The sequence below is a fragment of the Rhinolophus hipposideros genome, assembly GCF_964194185.1.
Source record: "Rhinolophus hipposideros genome assembly, chromosome: 16".
Lineage (NCBI taxonomy): Eukaryota > Metazoa > Chordata > Mammalia > Chiroptera > Rhinolophidae > Rhinolophus > Rhinolophus hipposideros.
The window spans coordinates 58,585,004-58,607,526 of record NC_138062.1 but is presented as its reverse complement, the minus strand read 5'-3'; the positions used below and the strand labels follow the sequence as shown (position 1 = coordinate 58,607,526).

The window sequence follows — 22,523 nt, the reverse complement described above, 5'->3', positions numbered from 1 at the left end:
ATTGGGATGATCCTTGTAAAACATACTCAGTGAGAGAAGCCAGACACACAGGCCACACAGTGTGTGATTCCATGTATGGGAAATGTCCAGAACAGGCACGTCCACAGAGACAGGACATGGGTTCATGGTTGCCAAGGGTTGGGGGAGGGGGATTGAGGGAGTGCTTAATGGGGATGGGATTTTCATTTAGGGAGATGAGGAAGTTCTGGAACTAGATCGTGGTGATGGTTGCACAACGTCGTGAATGTCCTTAATGGCACTGAACTGTGCACTTGCAAATGGTTAAAATGTTAAATTTTATGTTATGCATATTTTACCACCATTTTAAAAATATATACTAAAAAAAATCAGACTATGATAGGCTATGGGTTGCAGGGTGATTAGGGAAAGCCTTTCTGAGATTATGTCAGAGCTGACACCCGAGTAATGTGAACATCTCGGGGAGGAGCATTCCTGGCAGAGGCAACTGCACACGAACTTCATGTGTTCCCAGAACAAAAGCCACCGCAGTGACTGAGAGGGCCAGGAGATAAGAATAGGCGGCAGTTCCTACTTGGGCTCATGTATTGGTTTCTTGTGGTTGGCGTAACAAAGTACCACAAACTAGGTGGCTCAAAACCATAGAAATTTATCTCTCACAATTCTGGAGCCTAGAAGTCTGAAATCAAATGTGTCAAAAGGTCTGGCTCCTTCTGTAGGCTGGGAGGGAGAATCCATTCCAGGCCTCTCTCCCAGTTTCTGGTGGTGGTCAGCAGCTCTTGGTGTTCTTTGGCTTGTACCTGCATGACCCCGATCTCAACCTCTGTTGTCACATGGTGTTCCCCTCTCATAGGTCTTCTCCCCTTCTCTTCTCTTACAAAGACACCTGCCATCGGATTTAGGGCTTATCCTACATCCAGGATGATCTCATCTGGAGATCCTTAATTCCATCTGCAATGACTCTTTTTCCAAATGAGGTCACATTCACAAGTTCCTGGGGTTAGGACATGGCCATATCTTTTTTTTTTGGGGGGGGCACCATTCAACCTGCTGCAGATCTAAAAATAAAAACAGTAAGCAAGAAACATGTATAGAGCCTTTCTCAAGCTCTGGCACCGTGCTAAGCGCTCTGGGTGCATTATTTCATTAAATGCAAAAACACCAGTACCATGTTTCCATTTCAGAGATGAGGAAACTGAGACCCAGAAGGTTAAGATCACTTCCCCTGCCTGGTCCCCTAGCTAGTGACTGGCAGAGCCAGGGTTCAAACCCACTTCTGGTCTGATTTCAGAGGCCTCAGTGTTAACTATTCTACTGTCCTCCTGAAATCCTCCGGAGCAGGGCCACAGCAGCACACAGCTGCAGGGGGCGCCTTTCCCTCGGTGGTCCGCAGCAAGCGTGCCTGGGAAGATTCCGGCTCCCCATCCCGCTCCTCGGCACACGGCTCAATCAGTAGTCAGTGGCCGCCTGAGGGACCCATGAAATGGGGTCCTGAGGATATCATTCCCTCCGTCCCTCTTAATTGGAGGACTGAGGCCATCGCCACCACTTATTTATTTATTTATTTATTTATTTATTTATTTATTCATTCCTTGTTTTGTTTTTAAATCTGTGATGCGCCACCAGGAACTCATTTCCGCTTCTGCCGCTGGTGAATTTGGAAACGCTCCCCTCCCAGCCAATGGAGATCCCCGGATTCTGGCAGGGGGCTGTGCTTTCTGGCCAGCCCTGCCCCCACCCACCCACCCTGCACACAAAAGCACTGTAATTAACCATCTTACGGAAGCCGAGCCTCTACCAGCTGCGAGCTGGAAAGAAGAAAATACCTTAGAGGCACGAGCTGCGACGATGACAGGGGACGCAGCCGCCGCCGAGCGAGGGGGAGCCGACTGTTAGCGGCAAGCCGCTCCCCACCCCTGGACAAAAGCGCCCCTCGGCGCCGGCCACATTGCTCTGGGTGACCTTGCTTGGATGCAAAGTCCGCCCCTGCGCGCATCTTCCGTGGATTCTCTGAAGGCCCGGGGACCGCGCTCGGAAGACCAGGGATGCCGGGCGGCTCCCGCGCTGGGCTCGCCTTTGTCTGAGCGTAACCAGGAGAGGCCGCGGCGTAGCCGGCATTCGCCGCCGAGGTGAGTGCACCTTCCTTTTCCCCGGCCCTGCCCAGGAAGGGCGGCCCAGGCATCTGCTGCTGCAAACCCCCTTCTGGCCGATGGGGAGGGTGGGAGCAGAGAGCCACGGTCCTGTGACTGTTTGGGTGGGAACCCATCCATTTTTCCATCCACCGGCACACACCCCCAACCCGCCTTCCATGCCCACCGCTCACCTGCGGGCAGAAGATCGCACCATTTTCAGGACGTGTTTGTAAATTAGGCAGATAAAACCCTCAGCCGCTCTCTGGGACGCTTCCTAAGAGACCGAAATGCCCACGTCCCATCTCTGTACCTTTCCTATTTATAACACTGTGAGCGGATCTGGGAAGAGGCTTTGAGAACTGTGTACATAAAGGCTTGCCTGTGGGATGGGGAGGAGGGCGACGGTTGAAGACAGATTCCTCCTTCTCCATCTGAACTTCAATGTGATGTGTTAATAATTCAGTACCACAGCGCAAAGAAACACTTCTCAGCTGTCACTCCCTTTGCCTCACCTCCCACCCTTAAATGTGAAGTCAGGATGGGAGAGCCAGAGTGGACCGGGCCCCTCATGGGCCCACCCACACCCACGTTTAGAGGATGTGGGTCCCACGACATGTATGGCTCCAAGGGTCTCTGCTGTGTGTGGGGGGGGGGGCGGGGGGAAGGAGGGGTCCTTCATGGGGGCTGAGATCACACCCAGCTCAGGATAAGGAAAACTGATGCAAAGACCACTCCCTTTAGGTAGGCAATGAATTTCCATTGACGTGAACTTTCACTCGCAGTAAGGTTCTGGATTGTGGTGTCTGCCTGTAACGTCAGAAAGATTTTTTTTTTTTTTTTGGCGTACTGCGTCTCACGGTCCCTCCTCCATGAATGAATGACGACATTGAGGACAGTGACAAAAATCGAGTGAGAAACTCTCACCAAAGTGTGTGCAGGGGGGTCTCACTGTAGCCAACCCCTCCGTCAGTGCCTGGCCCTCATCTGCCTCAGGCTCCTCCTCTCTGAGCCACATCCCAAATGCAGACCCACCCTCTCCAGGGGCTGAGACCCAGTGCCGGTCTTCAGATGCCACACTCGAACTGTTAGCCACGTGCCAGCTCTACAGGGAGACAGCGGGGCATCAGGGAAGGGGAGGGGTTGGAGGTGGGGGACCTCAGATGCTGGCAAGTGAGGACAACAGCACGAGCTGTTTGGAGGATGAGAGGAGGGGATGAGCTGACACAGGAGTCCCTCTGTAATGACAGGCAAAGCCGTGCCTGAAGTCCTTTCACAAACCTGCCGATTAAAACAGCGTTCTCAATCTCAGGTCTCTGGACGTTTGGGGCCAGATCATGTCTTGGACACGGGGCTGTTGAGCCGCATCCCTGACCCCCATCCTTTCAATGCCAGGAGCACTCCTCCCCCAGTTGTAACAACCACAGTTGCCTCCAAACATTGTCAAGTGTCCCTGAGGTCGGGGAGAGTAGAATCACCCTCAGTGGAGAAACAGTGGTTTAAAAGCACAGAACTTGTGGTGTCAGTTGAGTCATAAGATCCTGGAATGTTACACCCAAAAGATATCATAGAGATGATTTCTAGCCCACTCTTTCATTTACAGATAGGGAAACTGAGGTTCAAAGAGGTGAATGGCCTGAGAGTCGGCATACTCCAGGATATACCCAAATTCAATCTCACTCAGCAGCTGACTCTGCTCCCAGACAGCCCAGCACTTAAGCCACCATCCGAGTGCTGCGTTGACCCAGCCTCTGCCCCTAGTCGGCTCCTAGAACAATACAAATAAAACTGGCATTTGGTGGTTGATAATACTTATGATCCTGACTTCCAACCTCAGTCTCTGCACACTGCTATTGTTGTCCCTTGGGTCAGCAGGTTATCAGGACTTGCTTCTTTGTGGGGGGCACAGGGGCAGGGCAGGTGGCTTGGAGCAGATAGGGATGGGTTGGTGTTGACCAGGTCCTATATGAAAGTGTCAATCCCAGCAAGGAAGCTTAAGTATATCAGTCATCAACACTTTAGTATAAATGACTTTACTTTGTTTATGGCTTCCCAGTTGAAGTTCAAGATAAGGGTGGATTTCAGAGCGTCAAAGGGAGGGGGGGCTTGTAGCTGGAGTCTCAGCCTCTCACTTGTGTTCAAACTCCAGATCCACATAAGTGTTTTCAGTTCTCTATGCTTATGTTTTCCAACCTGTGAAATGGGGAAGCCTCATAGAGCTGGGCAATGATTCAGTAAGATGATGGATACAAGAGCCCTTTGCAGATGGATGTGAGGTGTTGCACATGGGTGGGGGGTTGTTATTACGATGATTGTTCAGTAAAACCTCCACCCACGGCTCTCCTTCAGAAATCATCCCTGCTTCAAACTAGTGCCTCTTCCCGGCTCCCATGGGGACCACAGAAGCCACACTCCGGATGGAAAACGTGGATGTGAAGGAAGAATGGCAGGATGAAGGTCTTCCCAGGTACCGCTCCCCAGGTCTCCATGTCAGCTGTGGAGGGAGAGGGCCTGGTGCTTCTCCGAGGTGGGGTGCAGGAGGCACCGCCCGCTGACCAGGCCAGACCCATAATGGATATCTGCTGCATTATTTAAGATTGAGTCCCGCCCCATCTCCTCCCCCACCAAAGTGCCAAAAAAGGTCCTGCTTCCATGCTATTTTAAACCATCTCATGGACTATTACAATAGTCTTACCTGGGCTTCCATGAATCCAGGTAATAGCGTATTTTTGCCTGAAGCAGCTAAAGGGACCGTATCACACCCCTGCTTAAACTCCTGGGGCAAATGCCCATCCTGGGAGAAGCCAGCATTCAGCCTCCGCCTGCTTCTTTGAGCTCACTCCCATCACTCTCCATCCCCTTCATGCCCCTCTAGCCCCGTAGCTTCCTTCCATGTCCTTCACTGTGCCCAGCTGCCTCTGACTTTCAGACTTCACACTGGCTGTTCCCTCTGCTCAGAATGCTCTTCCTCAGACACCTAGGCCTCCCTCACCTCCTTCAGGTCTCTGCCCACAGGCCACCTGCTCAGAGAGGACCTCTTGACCCCTTTATCACCCCCTCCAAGTTCCTGAAAAACAGCCCCCAGAGATATTCGTCCTCACCCCTGCAACCTGAGAACGTTCCCTGACAGCAAAAGGCAATTTGCAAACCTGAGTAAGTTAAGGATTTTAAAATGGGGAGATGATCTTGCATTTTCCATGTGGGTCCTCGTGTCATCACAGGGGTCCTCATAAGAGGGAGGTAGAGGGAGATTTGACTGCAGAAGCAGGAGCCACGATGATGGAAGTAACAGACTGGAGTCATGGGACGAGGGGGCCATGAGCCAAGGGATGCAGGCACCCCAACTTGAAAAAGCAGGAAACAGACTCTCCCCTGGAGCTTCCAGAAGGCACGAGCCCTGGTCACACCTTGCCTTTAGCCCAGTGAAACTGATTTCAGACTTACTTTTGGCCTCTAGAATCATGAGAGAATACATTTGTGTTGTTTCAAGCCACTGAGTTTGTGGGGATTTGTTACGGCAGCTCTAGGAGTCTCACACTATCTACTACGCTAAGTGTTTTACATATTCATCTTGTTTAAAGTCTATTTCCCCCAAATAGAACCCCACGAGAGCAGCGGCCTTTGGTTTGATCATTGCTGTATGCCAGTACGAGGACAGAACCTAACACATACTCGGCACTCAATAGATATTGGGTGACTGGGTAACAGTCACCAGAAGGAATAAAAGCTTATGTAGGAGGGAAGCCATGTGCCTTCACTGCTGATATCCATGAGCCACCAGGATCTCTCTCTCTCTCGTGAGGCATTGGATAAGAGAAAACAACCTTCAGCACAGGCTGCCTTCATTCGTTGGCTGAAGACAACCACTCATCTCTCTTCCCCTTTCATGCAAGGACTTTACCCCCAGGAGATGATAACCAAGAGTTAGTCACATAACCACCTGGGAAGGAATAGTCAAAGAGACTGAACGTGTTCGCCCTGGAAAAGAGACTTTGCAGAGCATCTCCAACTGGCGAGGGTGTCGAGATTCATAAATAGGCTGGTGCACAACGGACATGAAAGGGACACAGGTTTGAGTCCAGTATAGGACATACTGGACTCAAATGGTCTGATATGCACATTATATGACTGGTCCTGTTCAAATGCACATTGGGCTGGTGGGGGAGTTTTCAACTTCCCTGTGATTGTGCCCTAGTAGAAGCTGTGACGTGGAAGGTGTCACCTCTTATTTGAATTTGAACTTAGCCCTCTCCCAAATCTAGTCATTTTCAATCTCAACATTTTGCACATGTACTTGTGAGAGCACTTGTGGGAGTTGCCGGTTCTCAGAAGAGCTGAGAATCTCCTGTCTGCCCCGTACTATGGTCTGCAGGCATTTGTCTCCAGGAATACAAGCATTTGGGGGAAAGATGGTGACGGTATTGGGGCCGACCTCCTGTTCTTTCACCTTTGGAATGTTCTTTTCTTTCCATATTCCCTCGTATAAGTCTTTCTCTTCAGCTCTGTAAGATGAGTGCTAATACCTGGATATGTAGAAAGGGGTCTCATGACACCCAGACTTGGCAGTTTGGCCAAATGAAGGATCGATTTTTTTAAGCAAGGAACCCCTGGTGTAGTTAGGAATGCTCTGAAATGGACAAGAACTGGCTTTGAGAGCAGTCACTTGCTCCTGACATGGGGTCTGTTTCTTCCCATATAACAGGTGGAATCATGTGGGGTGATCTCGGTGGGCTGCTTCCAGCATCAAATGCTCATGTTTCGGAGGGGTCTCCAGCCACACTTAGCACCATTTACCCTCCGGTCCCACCAACTCTGGCCCTGCTGAGACCAAAGCACACCTGGGTCTGGAATTGGAGAACCTTCTCATTCAAACCCCAACAGGCTTGCTTGGCCACCTTGGGCAATTCTTCAAGCATTGTTGTGCCTCCGTTTTCCTATCTATAAAATAGGGACGATTATGCCTCACTCACAAAGTTGTCGTGAGAATTCAGTGAGACGTGTGGAACTGAACTGCTAAGATAGGCTGTCTAACTGACGAAGGCTGCCCGAAGTAATTGTCACCCTCAGTATCGTCCTACGAACTTGTATTTTGTTCACCCCAGTTCCTTTTTCCACACTCCCTCCCCTCATTTTTTAAAAGATAGCTCCTCTTCCAAGCCTGGTGGAGACAAAAATGGGGCTGACTGCAGCTGCTAATGTGAATTTCAAGTGAGTTTCCCCCAGCTGCAGAGAATCCCTCTCCCTATTCAGTAGGTCAGTGTTTGCAGGATAGTGGCCTCACTGTGCAGTCCCAGGTCGTGAGCCGTGCCTTTGCCAAGGCTTCTATCTTCCTCGTTCTGGAAGAAATGAGTACAGCTTCTTGATGCTGTGTCCAGCTGCATCTCGACATAAGCATCTCTGTCTGGTGCCAGACAACCTACAATTCTATTCCTTCCAGCTCAGTGAGCCCTTCCATGCGGCATCTTCGAGCTTCCCTGGGGGGGTCGGAAGCCTCACCCTGTGGCCACAAGCCCCTCCTGCTACCATTATCTTGCAGTATCTTCCTTCACTTCCTGCTCTCCTGCAGATTCCTGTGGAGCCTGGGCTGAGGGCAACCTGGAGATTATTTATCTCACTGCCTCATTTTCTCCATTCATTCATTCTAATGATCAGCACCAACTGTATGCCAGGCCCTGGACAAAATGCTGGGGACACATGGAGAACAAGACAGCCACCCTCATGGGGCGCTCACAGTCTGGGGCAGAGACAGGCCGTCTCCTTGAACCTCACAACCCAATGTGAAATTGCAGGTGTGTTCTTGGCCCTTGAAGAATGCCAGGGTGGGGTCTGACTGGGTTGGGGGAGGCACTGCCCCTGGGCTGTGAAGGATGAAGAAGGATGAACAGGGGAAGGAGGCTTGGGGTAGGGGTTGAACATTCCATGCTGAGAGAGCAGTACATGCAAAGGCCCTGAGGCCACCAGAAGCAGATTAAGGGACTGAAGGAAGATTGAGTGGGGAAACTGAGAACAAGGACACAGAAGGGCTTGGCCAGGGTCTCATAACTATGAAAAGACAGGTGCAGGATTAGATGTCTAACTGATACATCAGGCAGCTCTTCCTTTCACAATGTGGGTTTTGTCTCTTTGTAACTGTTTATTCTGCTAGAGTCCCAAACTTAACAAAATATCTAAAAGCAGGAGGCAGTGTTCTAGGCAGAGAAGATGAAATGTGCAAAGAAGACCTTGGCATGGTAGGGAATGCAGTACGAGAACCCAGCTAGATCACAGGTATGAGGTTGGAGGGTTCACAGATGCCACATCATGAGGGATGCCCAGGCAAGAGTTTTGGGTTTCACGCTGAGAGGATGTATGAGTTTCCGAGAGCTGCCATAGGGAAGTACCACAAACTGGGTGGCTTGAAACAACAGAAATGTATTCTTTCACAGTTCTGGAGGCTAGAAGTCCAAAATCAAGGTGTCACTGGGGTCATACTCTCTCCAGAGGCTCTAGGGGAGAATCCTACCTGCCTCTTCCGGCTTGGCAATCTTTGGTGTCCCTCGGCTTATAGATGCATTACTGCAATTTCTGCCTCCATCTTCACATGGCCTTCTCTTCTGAGCATCTCTGTCCAAGTTTCCTTCTTCTTATAAGCACACTACTCATTGGATTCAGTGTCTCATCTTAACTAATTATATCTGCAAAGACCCTATTTTCAAATAGGTCCCATTCCCAGACACTGGGGTTAGGATCTGAACTATCTTTTGGGGCAGACACAATTCAATCCACTAAAGAAAGTAAAGCCACACTGTGCACTTTGCATAGTAAGGGGAGCCCCACTTTTTCCATGGGTTGCACATTGCTGAGAGCAAGCTCTACAGAGAGCCACCTGGATCCACCTCGGGTCCATGAGGGGGTTTCGATCTGCATAATTGGAAGTTTTCCTGGGACTTGGGGAAATAACAAGGTCTCACCTGGCCTTGAAAGCTGCAGTCCTGCAGACTGGCAGGGTGGGTATTTGCTTGGCCTTTTCAGGAAGCTGTGGGCTTTCCTCCAAGGAGCCTGGAGTCCTGCTGAGTCAGCTTCTCCAGCTCTCCAGCATAATATAAAACATTTATTGAACATCCATTGTGTTCTGGGGGCTGTGCCAGGTGCCTCAGCTTCGTGACCTCCTCCCACCCCCACAATAGCACCTCCCCTGACCCTGCCACCTTCCCCACCCACATTCTCCATCCACACACACACACACCCATTTCTGTCTTTGCTCCTAGCACCTTGGTCCGCTTTCTGACCTGTTCCTAGAACTCACCAGGCTTATTTGGCCTTAGGGCCTTTGTGCCTGCTGTGACTTGCATCTCTAATGCCCTTCCCCTAGTCTTCCCATGATGCTAACCTCTTACTTTCAAGTCTCCACTGAAAAGTCACCTCCTCAAAGAGGTCTTCCCTGACTACCCCATAATTGCATCCTCACTCTCTTTCTCTTTTATCTTGCTTATTTTCTTTGTTTGCAAGTATCACCATCTGCCTTCTTCATCTATTTTTTTACTTGATTATTACTTTCCTTTCCTCATATCAGTCAGGGTTCTTCAAAGACACAGAATTACTTGGTTTTCATTATAATAATACAAATATATATAATGAAAACCAAATAATTCTGTGTGTGTGAAGAACCCTGACTGATATGAGGAAAGACAGGTAATAATCAAATAAACAAGTAGAAAGAAGGCATTGTATTTCATTGTATATAATATTATTAATATATAGCATTGTATTTATTTATATTATGTGTATACAATTATACATACAATTGTGTATATTTTGCATATAATATAGATATATTTTAATCTATAATTTTGTATATATAACTGCATATTTTAGGTATGTTACATAGATATGATTTATCCCAAGGAATTGGCTTACCCATTTGTAGGAACAGTCAAGTCTAAGATCCGTAGAGCAGGCTGGAAACAGAAGTCTTTCTTCCTCAGAAAAACCTTGAGGCCTTTCTGTTGCATGAGGTCCACCAGATTGGCAAGGATTATCTCTTTTATTTAATGTTCACTGCTTGTAATGTGAACTAAATCTACCCCATATGTTCCCAGCAACACCTAGACTAGTGTTTGATTGAACAACAGGGTGCTAGAGCCTGGCCACTTTGGCAGAAAGCTGCCCAGAACCCCCTCCAAACTGTATGTAACCATCTGTTTCATTCAGCCCTGGACGTTTCTCAGAACCCAGACACCTAATGTATTAGTGAAATGAATGAAAAGTAGGTACTGGCTCTGTTCCCATTTTACTGATGAGGAAGACTGAGGCTCAGAGAGGGAAGGGCACCACCCAGACACCTAGCACTGGAGAGCGCAGAGCGATGTTTGCTCCCAGAGTCCCTCAGACACCACCCTGTTTTACTCACGTTGCTCGGTTTCCCAGTCTGTGCCGCTGAGCCGTTAGATACTTTCCCCACCTCGACATTTGGACAGCAGCAAGCAACAGTCTCTGGATTAGCAGCAGCCATTGTAGGATCTACTTGGACCCTCCAAAGTTGGGAGGCTGAATCACATCCTAATAAAAACCGAAGACAACACTGGCTGCACAACTGCACAGTTTTCTTTCAGCAGGAGGAGCTGGTGGTGGGACAGGACACCCAGGGTGAGGTGCTTCCCAGGCCAGCGGGTTTCTTCCTATTGTCCTCACCAGGGTAGGTGTACGTGTACTAACGAGGCACAAGGGGGCAGTAGAGAGCAATGACTGGAATCAGCTCTGCCACCTTGGTCATTTCAACCCTGGGACGGTCCTCTAGCCCAGCCTCAGTTTCTTCTGTGAAATGGGCTTCTGCCTGCCTTATAGGCCTACTGTGAGGAGCAAATGAGGTCATGCTGTGGACATACCAAACTGGCACACAGTGAGTGCCCCATCCCTGGGGTAAGTTATGATTCTAGTTGATTCTAGAACAGGAATTACAGCCATTGAAGGGTGCCAAGCAGACAGCATACATGAGAGAAGGAGCTAGAAGGAAATTCTGACACCCAGGTGAACAGGAGTGGTGGACAGTCAGTTCCTGGTGTTGGTTACCTCGCGTGAAGGACCAATCTGATTCAAGAAGATACAGAAAGCTAGACTTCTGATGTCACGTCTCTGGCTTTACAGCAAATTTTTAAAAAAATTTTAATTGGGGAATATTGGGGAACGGTGTATTTCTCCAGGGCCCATCAGCTCCAAGAGGTTGTCCTTCAGTCTAGTTGTGGAGGGCGCAGCTCAGCTCCAGGTCCAGTTGCCGTTGCTAGTTGCAGGGGGCGCTGCCCATCATCCCTTGCGGGGGTCGAACCAGCAACCTTGTGGTTGAGAGCCCACTGGCCCATGAGGGAATCGAACTGGCAGCCTTTGGAGTTAGGAGCATGAGGAGCTTCCACCACCTGAGCCACCGGGCCGGCCTCAGCATCATGTTTTTGAGGTCCATCCACATTTTGGCGAGTGTCACTGCCTCACTCCTTTTCGTGGCTGAGTAGTATTCCATTGTGTGTCTGGGCCACACTTTGTTTATCCATTCATCCATTAATGTATATCTGGATGTTCCCACTTTCTGGCTATTGTGAATCATGCTGCTGTGAACATTCAAGTATGGGTTCTTGTGCGGACATACGTCTTCATTTCCTTTAGGCCTCTGCTCTATTTTGGCCTCCATGAGAGCAAGGCGATATCTGATTCATTGTTTATCTTCAAGGCCCACCAAAGCACCTGGAAGGGAGTGGTTACTCAAAGAATATTCAATGCCTGATGAATGGGAGAAAGGTGGGAGGGGGGCAAAGGAAGAAGCATAGTAAGTTCCACCTGGTAAAGGGCGCCAGCTCGACCCCTACGAGGAACAGAGGTGAGGGAATAAAGCATTTTTGAAAAGAAAAGAACGAATATACCAAATATGTGCATAATGTGTTTACATTAAATCATTTCAAAAATATTATTCAAAGCAGTTTCTTAAATGTCAATTTTATAAAATTAAGGACTCAAAATATTAAGAAATTACTATATTTGGCATTACAAGAGACATTGTAGAAAAGGAATTGCTACCAATACTATATTTCTAAATGAGAGTAAAGAGGGTTTTATATGTAGTAAATAAAAATTATTTTAAACTTAAAAAAAAGAAAAGAAAAGAACGCATCCTACTGTCCTCCCCAGTCTAAACAGCTCCCCTTTCAGCTGAGCCTGCACTGTTGAGTTGCAGAAATGAATTAACCTGTAGCAAGCACTTCCCTGAGTCATCGCCCTGCACTCCCCTGCAAAACCTTCCTCCTGGAATTGAGCATTTCCCTGGGGAGCAAAAGCAACCAGAGCGTGTGGGTCAAACTCAAGCAGCGGGAGTTCTTGCTCCAAAAAGCGGGTCTTATTCTGCAAATTTGTGCTCAACCAACATTAAAGGGACACAAATGCGTAGTTGGCAGGATTTAAAAAAAAAAAACACACCACTATTTTTTAGAAGTTTCTGTATTTACAGAAAAGTTGCAAGAATATTACAGAAAGCTTCCATATACCACACACCCAATTTCTCCTATGATTAACATCTTATATTAGGCTGGTACATTTGTTACAATTAATGGACCAATATTGATACCTTATCATTAACTAAAGTCCACAATTTATTCAGATTTCCATAGCCCTTTTCTCCTAATATAATTTTTCTGCCCCAGGACCCCATCCAGGATCCCATATGATATTTAGTCATTACGTCTCCTTAGGCTCCCCTGGGTTGTGACAGTTTCTCATACTTTCCTTCTTTGGGGTGACCTTGAAGTTTTCAGGAGGATTGGTCAGGTATTTTGTAGAATGTCCTTAAGTTGGCGTTTGTCTAGTCTGTTCCTTGTGGTTAGACCAGGGTGATGGGTTCTGAGAGGAAGACCTCAGAGTGCAGGGCCCTTCTCATCCCATTATATCCAGAGTCATGTGTCACCGTGACCTGTCACTGTTGATTTTGACCTTGATCCCCTGGCTGAGTGAGTTTGTCAGGTTTCTCCATTGTAAAGTCACTCTCTCCTCCTTTCCATGCTGTTCTATTTGGGAGGAAGTCACTCTGTCCTGCCCACGTTAAAGAGTAGGGAGTTATTCTCCATCTCCCGATGGCAGAGATTTGGAATTCTTCTGTGCAGGAAAGTGGTCTCCTCCTCTTTATTTATTTATTCAGTCACTTATTTACACCCATATGGACTGACGGACATTTTATTTTACGCTTTGGCTTACAATCCAATACTCCTCATGTTTTTTGTTGTTGCTCAAACTGTCCCAGCGATGGCTGGTTCAGATGACTGAGGTGGCCATGGGATAACCTCTTGTTGCATGTAATAACAACAGACACCAAATATGTCTAGCTGTTACATTGTTTTGTACACCTGAAACTAATAATAATCATTTTTAAAAAAAGAATGCTGCTTATATCCCAGAATATGTGAAACTGTGTGACACTGGACGAGACCCTCTCCCTCTCTAGGCTTCGGCTTTCCCCAACCATAAGCAAAGAAACATAAAAGATAACATTCATTAGGTGATCTGCAGGGAGCCCTCCAGCCATGATATTCTATGATTTTCTGTGCTAATGAACAGATATATTTTGTCCCAACGATTCCCCAGAACTAAAGGGCTTTTGTTGTTGTTGCTGTGTCTGAACTCCATGCTCCGGTGGCTGGATTTGCTGTGCCCCGTTGTTGATGTCCACCCCCGGCGGGATCTGCAGGCCACTCCCGGAAGAGACTGGGATGGACTCACTTGGCAGCCCCACAGAAGATATGTCTTGTAAGTTTCCATGAGTGCAGAAACAGGCTCGCTGTTTTCAGGTCTCGGTTCTGCCTGGGACTGTCACCCCAGAAACGTCAGCGGCTGTGCCTTCTAGGTGGAATGTCAGGGAAGCGGGTTGCTCTGCTCTGAGGCCTGGAAGGAAAGTGGCCGTGGTAGGCAAGAGATATGTGGGCACCATCATGAAGTCAGGTGTTGCTGTGTGTCCTTGAGCTGGTTCCTCAGCCTCTCTGTGCCTCCAATTTCTCATCTAAACATAGTTAGTGAGGTGCAGCTCCCACCCGTTGGGAAGCAGAGAGGAAAGAAAGGAAAGAAAAGCACTTGATTTTGTTGTTTTGTGGTTTTCCTGTTTCCCCACAGCCCCTCCCAACACATTGAACTTCAATGGAGCTCACCGTAAACGAAAGACACTGGTTGCCCCAGAGATCAACATTTCCCTGGATCAGAGTGAGGGCTCCCTGCTGTCCGACGACTTCTTGGACACACCTGATGACCTGGACATCAACGTGGACGACATCGAGACTCCTGATGAGACAGACTCTCTGGAGTTCCTGGGAAACGGCAACGAGCTGGAGTGGGAAGGTGAGCTCCAGGCTGGCTCCCGACACCTGCCCCGCCCCATGCCAGACTCAGCGCTCCTATTGGCTTCCCCAGCCCGCTTGCTGGAGCCATCCCTCCATCCTCACAGGCTCAGGTGGGGCAGGCGTCCTAACCCAGGGCTCACAGAACTGCCCCAGGAGGGTCCACCTGCTCCTGCAAGTCCGTGCACATTTTTCTTGTAAACTTGTGAATTTTTCGGGGGGAACATGGCTTCCATCAGATTCTCGAAGGTGACAGATCAAAAGGAAGCGCCTCCAACTGACTCCACAAGTGTTGTTGGGAGCAGGTCTTGACTGAGATGTGGGGATATGGAAGCAAAACGTTAGGAATAGATGGTGCCCTCCCGCATGCACGGTGGTCAGAGAGAAAGGCGACATAATGAAGCACATGCACCCGAGATCATTGCAGCTGGTCATTGCGCTGTGGAGTGATGACATAGGGCAGGGGGGGTCTCACCTGAGGGGGGTTCTGCCCCCCAGGAGATAGTTGGCAACGTCTGGGGACATCTGTGGTTGTCACGACGGAAGGGAGAGGGCAGGCGTGCTGCTCAACACCCCACGGGGTCCAGGACAGCCTCCCCCAGAGAATGGTCCAGCCCCAAATGTCAGAAATGCTCAGGGTGAGACACCTCGAATGGTGGTAACTGAGGGGCGGCAGGTTCCTTCCGAAGGGAGGTCAGGACAGGCTTTGCGGAGTGGGTGTTATCTGAGCTGACATCCTAAGGCAAGAACACAGGTCAGGAAGGTCGTGGTGGTGGTGGCCGTGGGGATGAAAGCAGAGCCACCGAGTCTGCTGGAAGGATGTGGAATGTAAAGGTAAGGAGTTGACCATGAGCCCTGGGTTTGGGGGCTGAGCTGCTGGGAATGCAGCCAAGCCATTTCCTGAGGCGGGAAGACTGCAGGATGAAAGGTGGAAAAGAGGTGGCTATTTTAAGAGAGGTTAAGAACATTGAGAGGCCCAAAGAGGGAAGGAATTGGCGCAAGGTCACACAGCAAGTCATTCATAGAAAGGAGCTCTACCCAGGTGGACTTCCTGACATGCACCCCAAACACTTTCATCTGTTCCACGGCTTGAAAAAAGAAATTGTTTGGGCGTGACTCCTTGACTCCTAGGTCCCCCGTTTTCCCCAGCAGCCCCAAGCTAACACTGTCAGTCAATGAAGTGGTTTTGCCTGTGGCCTGGGGAGAGGGGTGCAGGCTCCATGGACACAGGCAGCAAAGGGAGTCGGGAGAGGGAGACTGGGACAGGATGTCTGGACTCAGGAGTCTTTCTGCTGTCCCCTGGCCTGCTTCCAGATGACACCCCTGTGGCCGCCGCCAAGAACATGCCTGGGGACAGTGCGGATCTATTTGGGGATGGTGCAGCCGAGGACGGCAGTGCCGCCAACGGGCGCCTGTGGCGGACGGTGATCATTGGAGAACAAGAACACCGAATTGACCTGCACATGATCCGGCCTTACATGAGGGTGGTGACCCACGGAGGTGAGACCATACTCCTCAGGCCTCAGCAGTGGCCCTCTCTGAACCTCAGTCTCTTCATCTGAGCCATAAGGATGTTAAACCCTTGTCTCCTAGTGAAACTTGCAGTGGGGGGAGGTCAGGATGTGTGGGGTGCACACAGGGGGTGCCTGCCTATGAGGGTGGCTGGCGTTCCCTAAGGAAATGGGGCGTCTCAGAGTTCGGAGCTCAGAGAGGGCTCTGCATCTCTGCCTGGGGCCACTCACTGGCCACCTCTCCCAGGGTACTACGGCGAAGGTCTCAACGCCATCATTGTCTTTGCCGCCTGCTTCCTCCCGGACAGCAGCTCCCCTGACTACCACTACATCATGGAGCACCTCTTCCTGTAAGTACCCCCCCTAACTTCCCCCCACCCGTCATGGCTGCTGACAGTTCCGAGAGTCCCCGCCAGTGGGCTGGACCAGGCTGCAAGAACCACATTGGTGGGGGCTCTATCTGGCACCAGGGAGAGGCTTGGCTGCCAGCAGACCTGGGTCTGAGTTCCCTGCTTTCCTCTGGTGCAATCATCTCCATCGTCACTATCATCTATGAGCATTTCTTACATAGCAGCCATGAGGCTAAGTGCTTTGTAGATGATAACGCATTCCACCCTCACCACAATGAGAGGCACCCTCCACTCTCATTCTACAGGTGCAGAGCTTAAGGCACAGAGAGGTTAAGTCACTTGCCCAAGGACCTGCAGGTACCCACAAGAGACAGATAATACATACAAACAAAGCTCCTAGCAGATGACAGTAAGATCTCAGTAAATCGTGATTACTTATTATCGTTATTATGTAGATTTCCTTCTTATACAGTGTGGCTTGGGTACCAGGTGGACTAGAGGAGGAGGAAGTACCCATGGATGGTCACAATGGGGAGTGGCCTGAGATACCAGGGAGCCCAGTCTCCCCAGTTACAGAGGGGTAGAGGCTGAGAGAGGAAAGGATTTTTCTGAAACCCCTCAAGGAGAGATGGAGCCTGGATGGACCCCAGGGCCCTAACATCCAGTGCAGTGTACCGTCTGAGGGTGCCTGTTCCCCAGCTATACCTGGGGCTCTTGAGACCCATCTCCCAGGATTAGTGGAGATATTAGATGAGGTCATGCGTTTAAATACTTGGCACATAGTAAGTGCTCAATTAAAGAGTAACTACTCTGATCACTATACTCACGGACAATTCAGGGTGGGCTGGGTCATTCATACCCACCTTACCCTGAGGGTGCGGGACAACCAATAACACCTGAAAAGGTATGGCTGGTAGAGCTGGGGCAGGAGGAAGCAACGGCCGCAGGTGCCGTAGGCGTTCAGTCCTAGGACCTGGGGCTTCCTAACTCTGGGCATCCTCTCACTGGGTCCCCTGTTCTCTGTGCCCCGTGACCAGGTATGTCATCAGCAGTTTGGAACTCTTGGTGGCGGAGGATTACATGATCGTGTACCTGAATGGTGCCACCCCCCGGCGGAGGATGCCTGGCATCGGCTGGCTGAAGAAGTGTTACCAGATGATTGACAGGAGGTGAGTGGGCGGGGCTGAGCGCTGCCTCGGGCTGTCAGGGCCCGAGCCGAGGTGTCCGCAGGGCTGGTTCTTTTGGAGGGAGAATCTGTGCCACGTCCCTCCCGGCTTCCGGGGGTCACTGGCAGTGCTTGGCATCGCTTGGCTGGTAGGTGCATTGCCCCATCTGTGCCTGTATCGCCACATGGCACCTCCCTGTGCGTGTCCGTGTCCCAATTTCCCCTCTTTATAAGGACATCACTCATCTTGGATGACAGACCCACCCCGCTCCGTTGTGACTTCACCTTAACTCGTTACATCTGCAATGACCCTGTTTTCCAAATAATGTCCCATTCTGAGATCCTGGGGGTAGGACTTCAACATATGAATTTCGGGGGATGCAATTCAACATGACCACACAGGTGGTGAGAATCAGGGTTTCTGATGGAAGATTTCCATTCCAGGAAATCTTTCAGGAATGGGAGATGGTGAAGCCACGCAGTCAAAAGCTCAGACTCCAGTTTAAGAGAGAGCCAGGACTAGACATCAGCTCTGGTGCTGCAGACTCCGCCAAGCAGCTGAGCTTTACAGACTCCGCCTCCTCCCTGTAAAACCACAGCACCTACAGGGAGTACAAAGGAGGCGACACCTGCTAGGGCCCCCTTCCCCAGGTGTTGCCCAGGAACCCATTTTGCTTCCTCTGTCTTCCCACGCAGACTGCGCAAGAACCTGAAGTCCTTAATCATCGTCCACCCGTCCTGGTTCATTCGCACCGTCCTGGCCATCTCCCGCCCTTTCATCAGGTGAGATTGAAACCTGTGTCCGGATACCCATGTGGGTGGCTGTGAGGCTTTTTTTAATTAATCTGCATTTTCTAGCTTCTCCGTGCTGAGACATATTATTGCTTCAAATAGTTTTCAATCATAGGGACTGTTATTAAGCTACAAACATGCGAAAAATAATAATAATCATCTCTCCCATACTGAATGTTGGATACCTTTTAACATTTATAACCACAACCCTGGGGTGGCTGGTGTGATTGCACCCATTTCATGGATGAGGAAACTGAGGCTCAGAAAAGTCAAGGAAATCCTCACTCAAAGAGTCACATAGCAAATTCACTAGCCCTCCGCACTCCCCGAGAAGGGAGCCCAGCTCCATTCACTCCCGAATCTGTGTGGGGCTGGGGATTAGGATGCCAAGAAAGTCTGACCTCCTCCCGGCCAATAATTCAATGAACTCACTCTCAGGTTCGATGATTCGCTAAAAGGATTCACAGAACTCAGAAAAGCGGTTATGCTCATGATTAGTTTATTACAGTGAAAGGACGAAGATTACAATCATCAAAAAAAAAAAGGCTCCTGGAGCCCAGAAGACACCACAAGAGAGCTTCCAGTTGTCCCCTTCCAAAAGCCCTAAATTCTCCCAGCAAGAACATGTGACATGTGCAAGCATTGTCAAGCAGGAAGGTCACCTTGGTGCAGGGTTTTCACTGGGGCTTAGCCACACCGAGATGGAGCACCGTGTAGCTGACCTTAGTTACTCAGTCTCCAGCCACTCAGGAGGTCAAACTGATAGGACGTGGCCCAAGAGCCCCATCATAAATGACATTGTTAGCATACGTGGCCAGGCTCAAGGCCCCAGGTAACCCTAGACTCTTTCTCTCTTACTAGGCAAGACGATTCTCAGTTTCCAGGTGACCTCCCACAAGTATTCACAGCCAGTTCTTTCTTTGCCACGTACAGGGTTTGGGCATCCAAGCCTGCTGAGCTCACCCTTTACTGCACAATATAGAAGCATCTGGAGAAACAGAGCAAGGAAAACAAAATCAGGCACTAACTGCCCTAGTCAATCACATAAAAATGGAATGTACATTTAATTTAAGGTCACTCCAAATATTGAATTGAATGGAGCTCCCAGTTAAGAATCTGTGAGGAGTTTAAGAGACGGGGCCACACTTTGCTTTAAGAGACACTCACAGTGTGAACGATTTGAAAGGAGGCAACTTCAGGTGCTCTGTGTGCAAGGTTTCCTAAGACTAGCGAAATCAGGTAAATAATACACTAATTATGGCTCATTTGTCTAACGATGAATCCACCAGGCAAAACCGTGAGCTCGCACTTAGGCCTCAGAACTTCACTGTCTTCAATATCCTGTCATTCGAGGCAGATGCTTCTCTCATTTGTGGTTGCTTTTCCCATGGCAAATTTTGAGGGTCTCGTTTTGAGCTTTCAAAGTGGGAGAGGGGAGAGAAATGAGTGTCTCCATTTCAAAGCCAGGGAAAGTAGAGATGGGTTCTGAGCTGCCATCCAGCCCTGAGAGTCTGTGATTGCAAACTCCAGGGAAATGCTGGTGTGTCCCACGCTGATCTAAACGTTGGGAATGTGCCTTGCCCTGGACTGGAATTCTCCCTCCGGACACGCCACCCCCCAACAAGAAGCAGAAAGCTGGGCCCAGAGGCAGACAAAGCTTGGTCACAGCAGAGATTTGGGGATCATTTCCAACAATGGGCGTGGTGTGTGTGATCACATCATCGGCATGATGTGACTTTCACCTGTATTTATAGAGCAGCGCTCAGAGCAGCAGGTGTTGGCTCTGGGCACCACAGCAAACCTTCCTCACAAATCTGATCGGTCCACCCAGAGCCCTCTGGTCCCGGACATATTCAGGTACAGAGTGGACAACCCAGATGAGACAAGCGGGGCACAATTCCTGCCCGTTGTCTGATATTCACACCCTGTCTGTTCTCCCTTTACCCTTCTGTCATGCCAACTGGAGGGAGACCTCGTGCTCTGAGAATAATTTTTTCATAAAAAAATAAATTTGAACTGCCTGAAAGTAATTGGAATTGTTTATTCCGGTCCACATGGCCACTTGGTGCCTCTCCTTGGGAAAAGTATGTCAGCCCCTAATCAGTTACCATTGGCCTCTGCTGAGTAACTGCTTTATTTTTCCATTTATAGACACTGTAAGCTGAGCGTCATGTGTCTCCTTTTGCACTGGATGCCGGAAAGCTTGAGCCGAATTTTCATCTAATCTCTAAAAATAGATATAAAACTTCTTGACAGTCTTGTGGATGTTTTGCTCTATCTTACCTTTTTTTTACTGCTATGTGATTGTTTTCTTATTCATTGGACTATTATATTCTCTTGGCCTTACATTTCTCATTGTGAAGAAATTTCATTTTTCCTTGAAAAAAGTTTATTTTACATATCACCAAAATTAGGTTTGAGTTAAAAATGTTTTGTTTTAAATACCGTGAATTCAAAGCAACGTGCTGGTGACAAAGCACCGTGTGGTATCGGACAAGCTGAATACAGGTTTCTACAGGAACAAGCCATTCATCCCGAAGAATGGAGAGTGAATCAGAGTGCCACGTGTGCCTTTTTTGTGCCCAAATGACTACTGGTGTTGTCCCAGGCAGTGACGAGAGTGCCAGGGAAGCATTATAGAAGAAATTAATGCAGAGGGAGGACCGAGAGACGGCCTAGAATCTAGCAGAATCTCTTACCTCTCTGTCTCCTTTAAACAAGAGCATCAGCTTAGCAGGGAGCAGGGTCGGAGCCCCGGCTCTGCTCTGTCCACCCCACAAGCGGCAGAGGGTGGAGGCTGGGACTGGGCGGGGGGGGGGAGCTTTGAGCCAAGGTGCTCGTGGCTTCCTGGAACTGGGTGATGTGTGTGCATACGAATCTGCCATTGCTCCTTCTGGTCCTGGACATCATCCCCTCCTTCTCCTACCAGTGTCAAGTTCATCAACAAGATCCAGTATGTGCACAGCTTAGAAGATCTGGAGCAGCTCATCCCCATGGAACACGTGCAGATCCCAGACTGCGTGCTACAGTAAGTGTCCCCGGCCCTGCGAGCACGCCCACCGAAGTCTCAAAGCCGCCAGGGTTCCTCAACTACACATTCAGCTGAACAAGGCCCAGGAACCAACCAGACATTGAGTGGGAGAGCAGCAGAATAGAGGGAAACACAGTGAAACAAGCACAGGTGACATTAGAGAATACAGTCAGCTGGGCACCTACCGTAGTACAGGCGGGGGCCAGCCAGCCATGGCCCACAGCTTGTTTTTATAAATAAAGTTTTATTGGCACACAGCCACACCCATCTATGGGTGGATCATCTACGGCTGCTTTCAAGCTACAACTGAATTGAGTTGGTGTGACCAACACCGGCCTGAAAATATTTCCTCTCTGGCCCTGTATAGAAACACTTTGCCCTAATGGAGGGGTGTGTAGAACAACCCATGTCAATGAGAGTGTTGCTTCATAATGGCACTGTTCAATCTCTGAATCAGACAAAATATATCTAGTGAGTCACTGGAATACACCAACAAAACAGATGTTTCCTGCCCTGGGCTAGGGGGCAGGGGAGTGGGGACTTGCAAAGCAGCAGGAGACATGAAAAGGCCAGCAGACTGTCAGCTCCGACTGTAATTTCTGCTCTAAAGCCTGGCATATATTCAGAGATGACAGTGAGATTGTTTCTCTGTTCCCAAAAGGAAGGGAATTCCCAGGACAGTGTATCTATGGGGAAAGGAGGGCTGTGTCTGACATGTTCTTCCTTCTTTCCTCCAGGTACGAAGAGGAAAGGCTCAAGGCCAGAAGAGAAAGGTGGGTGCAGAGTGGCTGTGGGGTGGGGGGCATACATGGGGGGCAACCGGGGACTTCGCCTCAGCAGGGACCAATGTCATGCTCACACATGGCTCAAGGGCTTGGAATCAGACCTGGGTTCGAATCCTGGTTCCCCCACTTAGTCACAGAATGACATTAGGAAAATAGAAAGTTTACAATGACCTTGGGGGTTATTGTGAAAAATCAGAAACAGTATAGCCCACTTGGCAAAAAGGTGGGCTCATGGTAATCATGATAATATTAAGTTCTCCCTTTACAGAGGGAACACAAGCTCCATACTCGACTCGACAGACCCAGACTCACCCCTCTAATACGTTCTTGGCTCATTTTTTATTAGTGTCGTAACCCCAAGCAGCACTCACAGACCTTCAGGACTATTCTTGTCCCACCCAGTTATGAAGTCCTTATCCCAGTGCCTGGATACTTTCACATCC

General features: G+C 49.4%; 1 protein-coding gene and 1 long non-coding RNA gene across 3 annotated transcripts in view; one reads left to right on the top strand and one right to left on the bottom strand.

The window, feature by feature from the left end:
• Nucleotides 1-1,758: 1,758 nt before the first annotated feature.
• ATCAY (ATCAY kinesin light chain interacting caytaxin) overlaps nt 1,759-22,523 on the top strand; it is a 27,506-nt gene continuing 6,741 nt past the window's right edge. Inside the window, exons 1-10 of the mRNA XM_081076275.1 lie at nt 1,759-2,108; nt 4,458-4,575; nt 13,807-13,865; nt 14,226-14,447; nt 15,761-15,946; nt 16,205-16,307; nt 17,345-17,476; nt 18,169-18,255; nt 21,194-21,292; nt 22,033-22,068. Of these exons, the coding sequence (XP_080932401.1) occupies nt 4,499-4,575; nt 13,807-13,865; nt 14,226-14,447; nt 15,761-15,946; nt 16,205-16,307; nt 17,345-17,476; nt 18,169-18,255; nt 21,194-21,292; nt 22,033-22,068 (1,001 nt within the window). The 5' untranslated portion in view covers nt 1,759-2,108; nt 4,458-4,498. The remainder of the gene's footprint in view (nt 2,109-4,457; nt 4,576-13,806; nt 13,866-14,225; nt 14,448-15,760; nt 15,947-16,204; nt 16,308-17,344; nt 17,477-18,168; nt 18,256-21,193; nt 21,293-22,032; nt 22,069-22,523) is intronic.
• The window catches only part of LOC308508871, a 27,336-nt gene continuing 17,369 nt past the window's right edge, over nt 12,557-22,523 (bottom strand). The window contains exons 2-4 of one of the 2 annotated variants that reach the window (XR_013995091.1): nt 14,922-15,183; nt 14,261-14,416; nt 12,557-14,115 (exon numbers count right to left, since the gene is read on the bottom strand). This is a non-coding gene — a long non-coding RNA (uncharacterized lncRNA). The remainder of the gene's footprint in view (nt 14,116-14,260; nt 14,417-14,921; nt 15,184-22,523) is intronic. The other variant, XR_013995092.1, reaches the window with a different exon arrangement.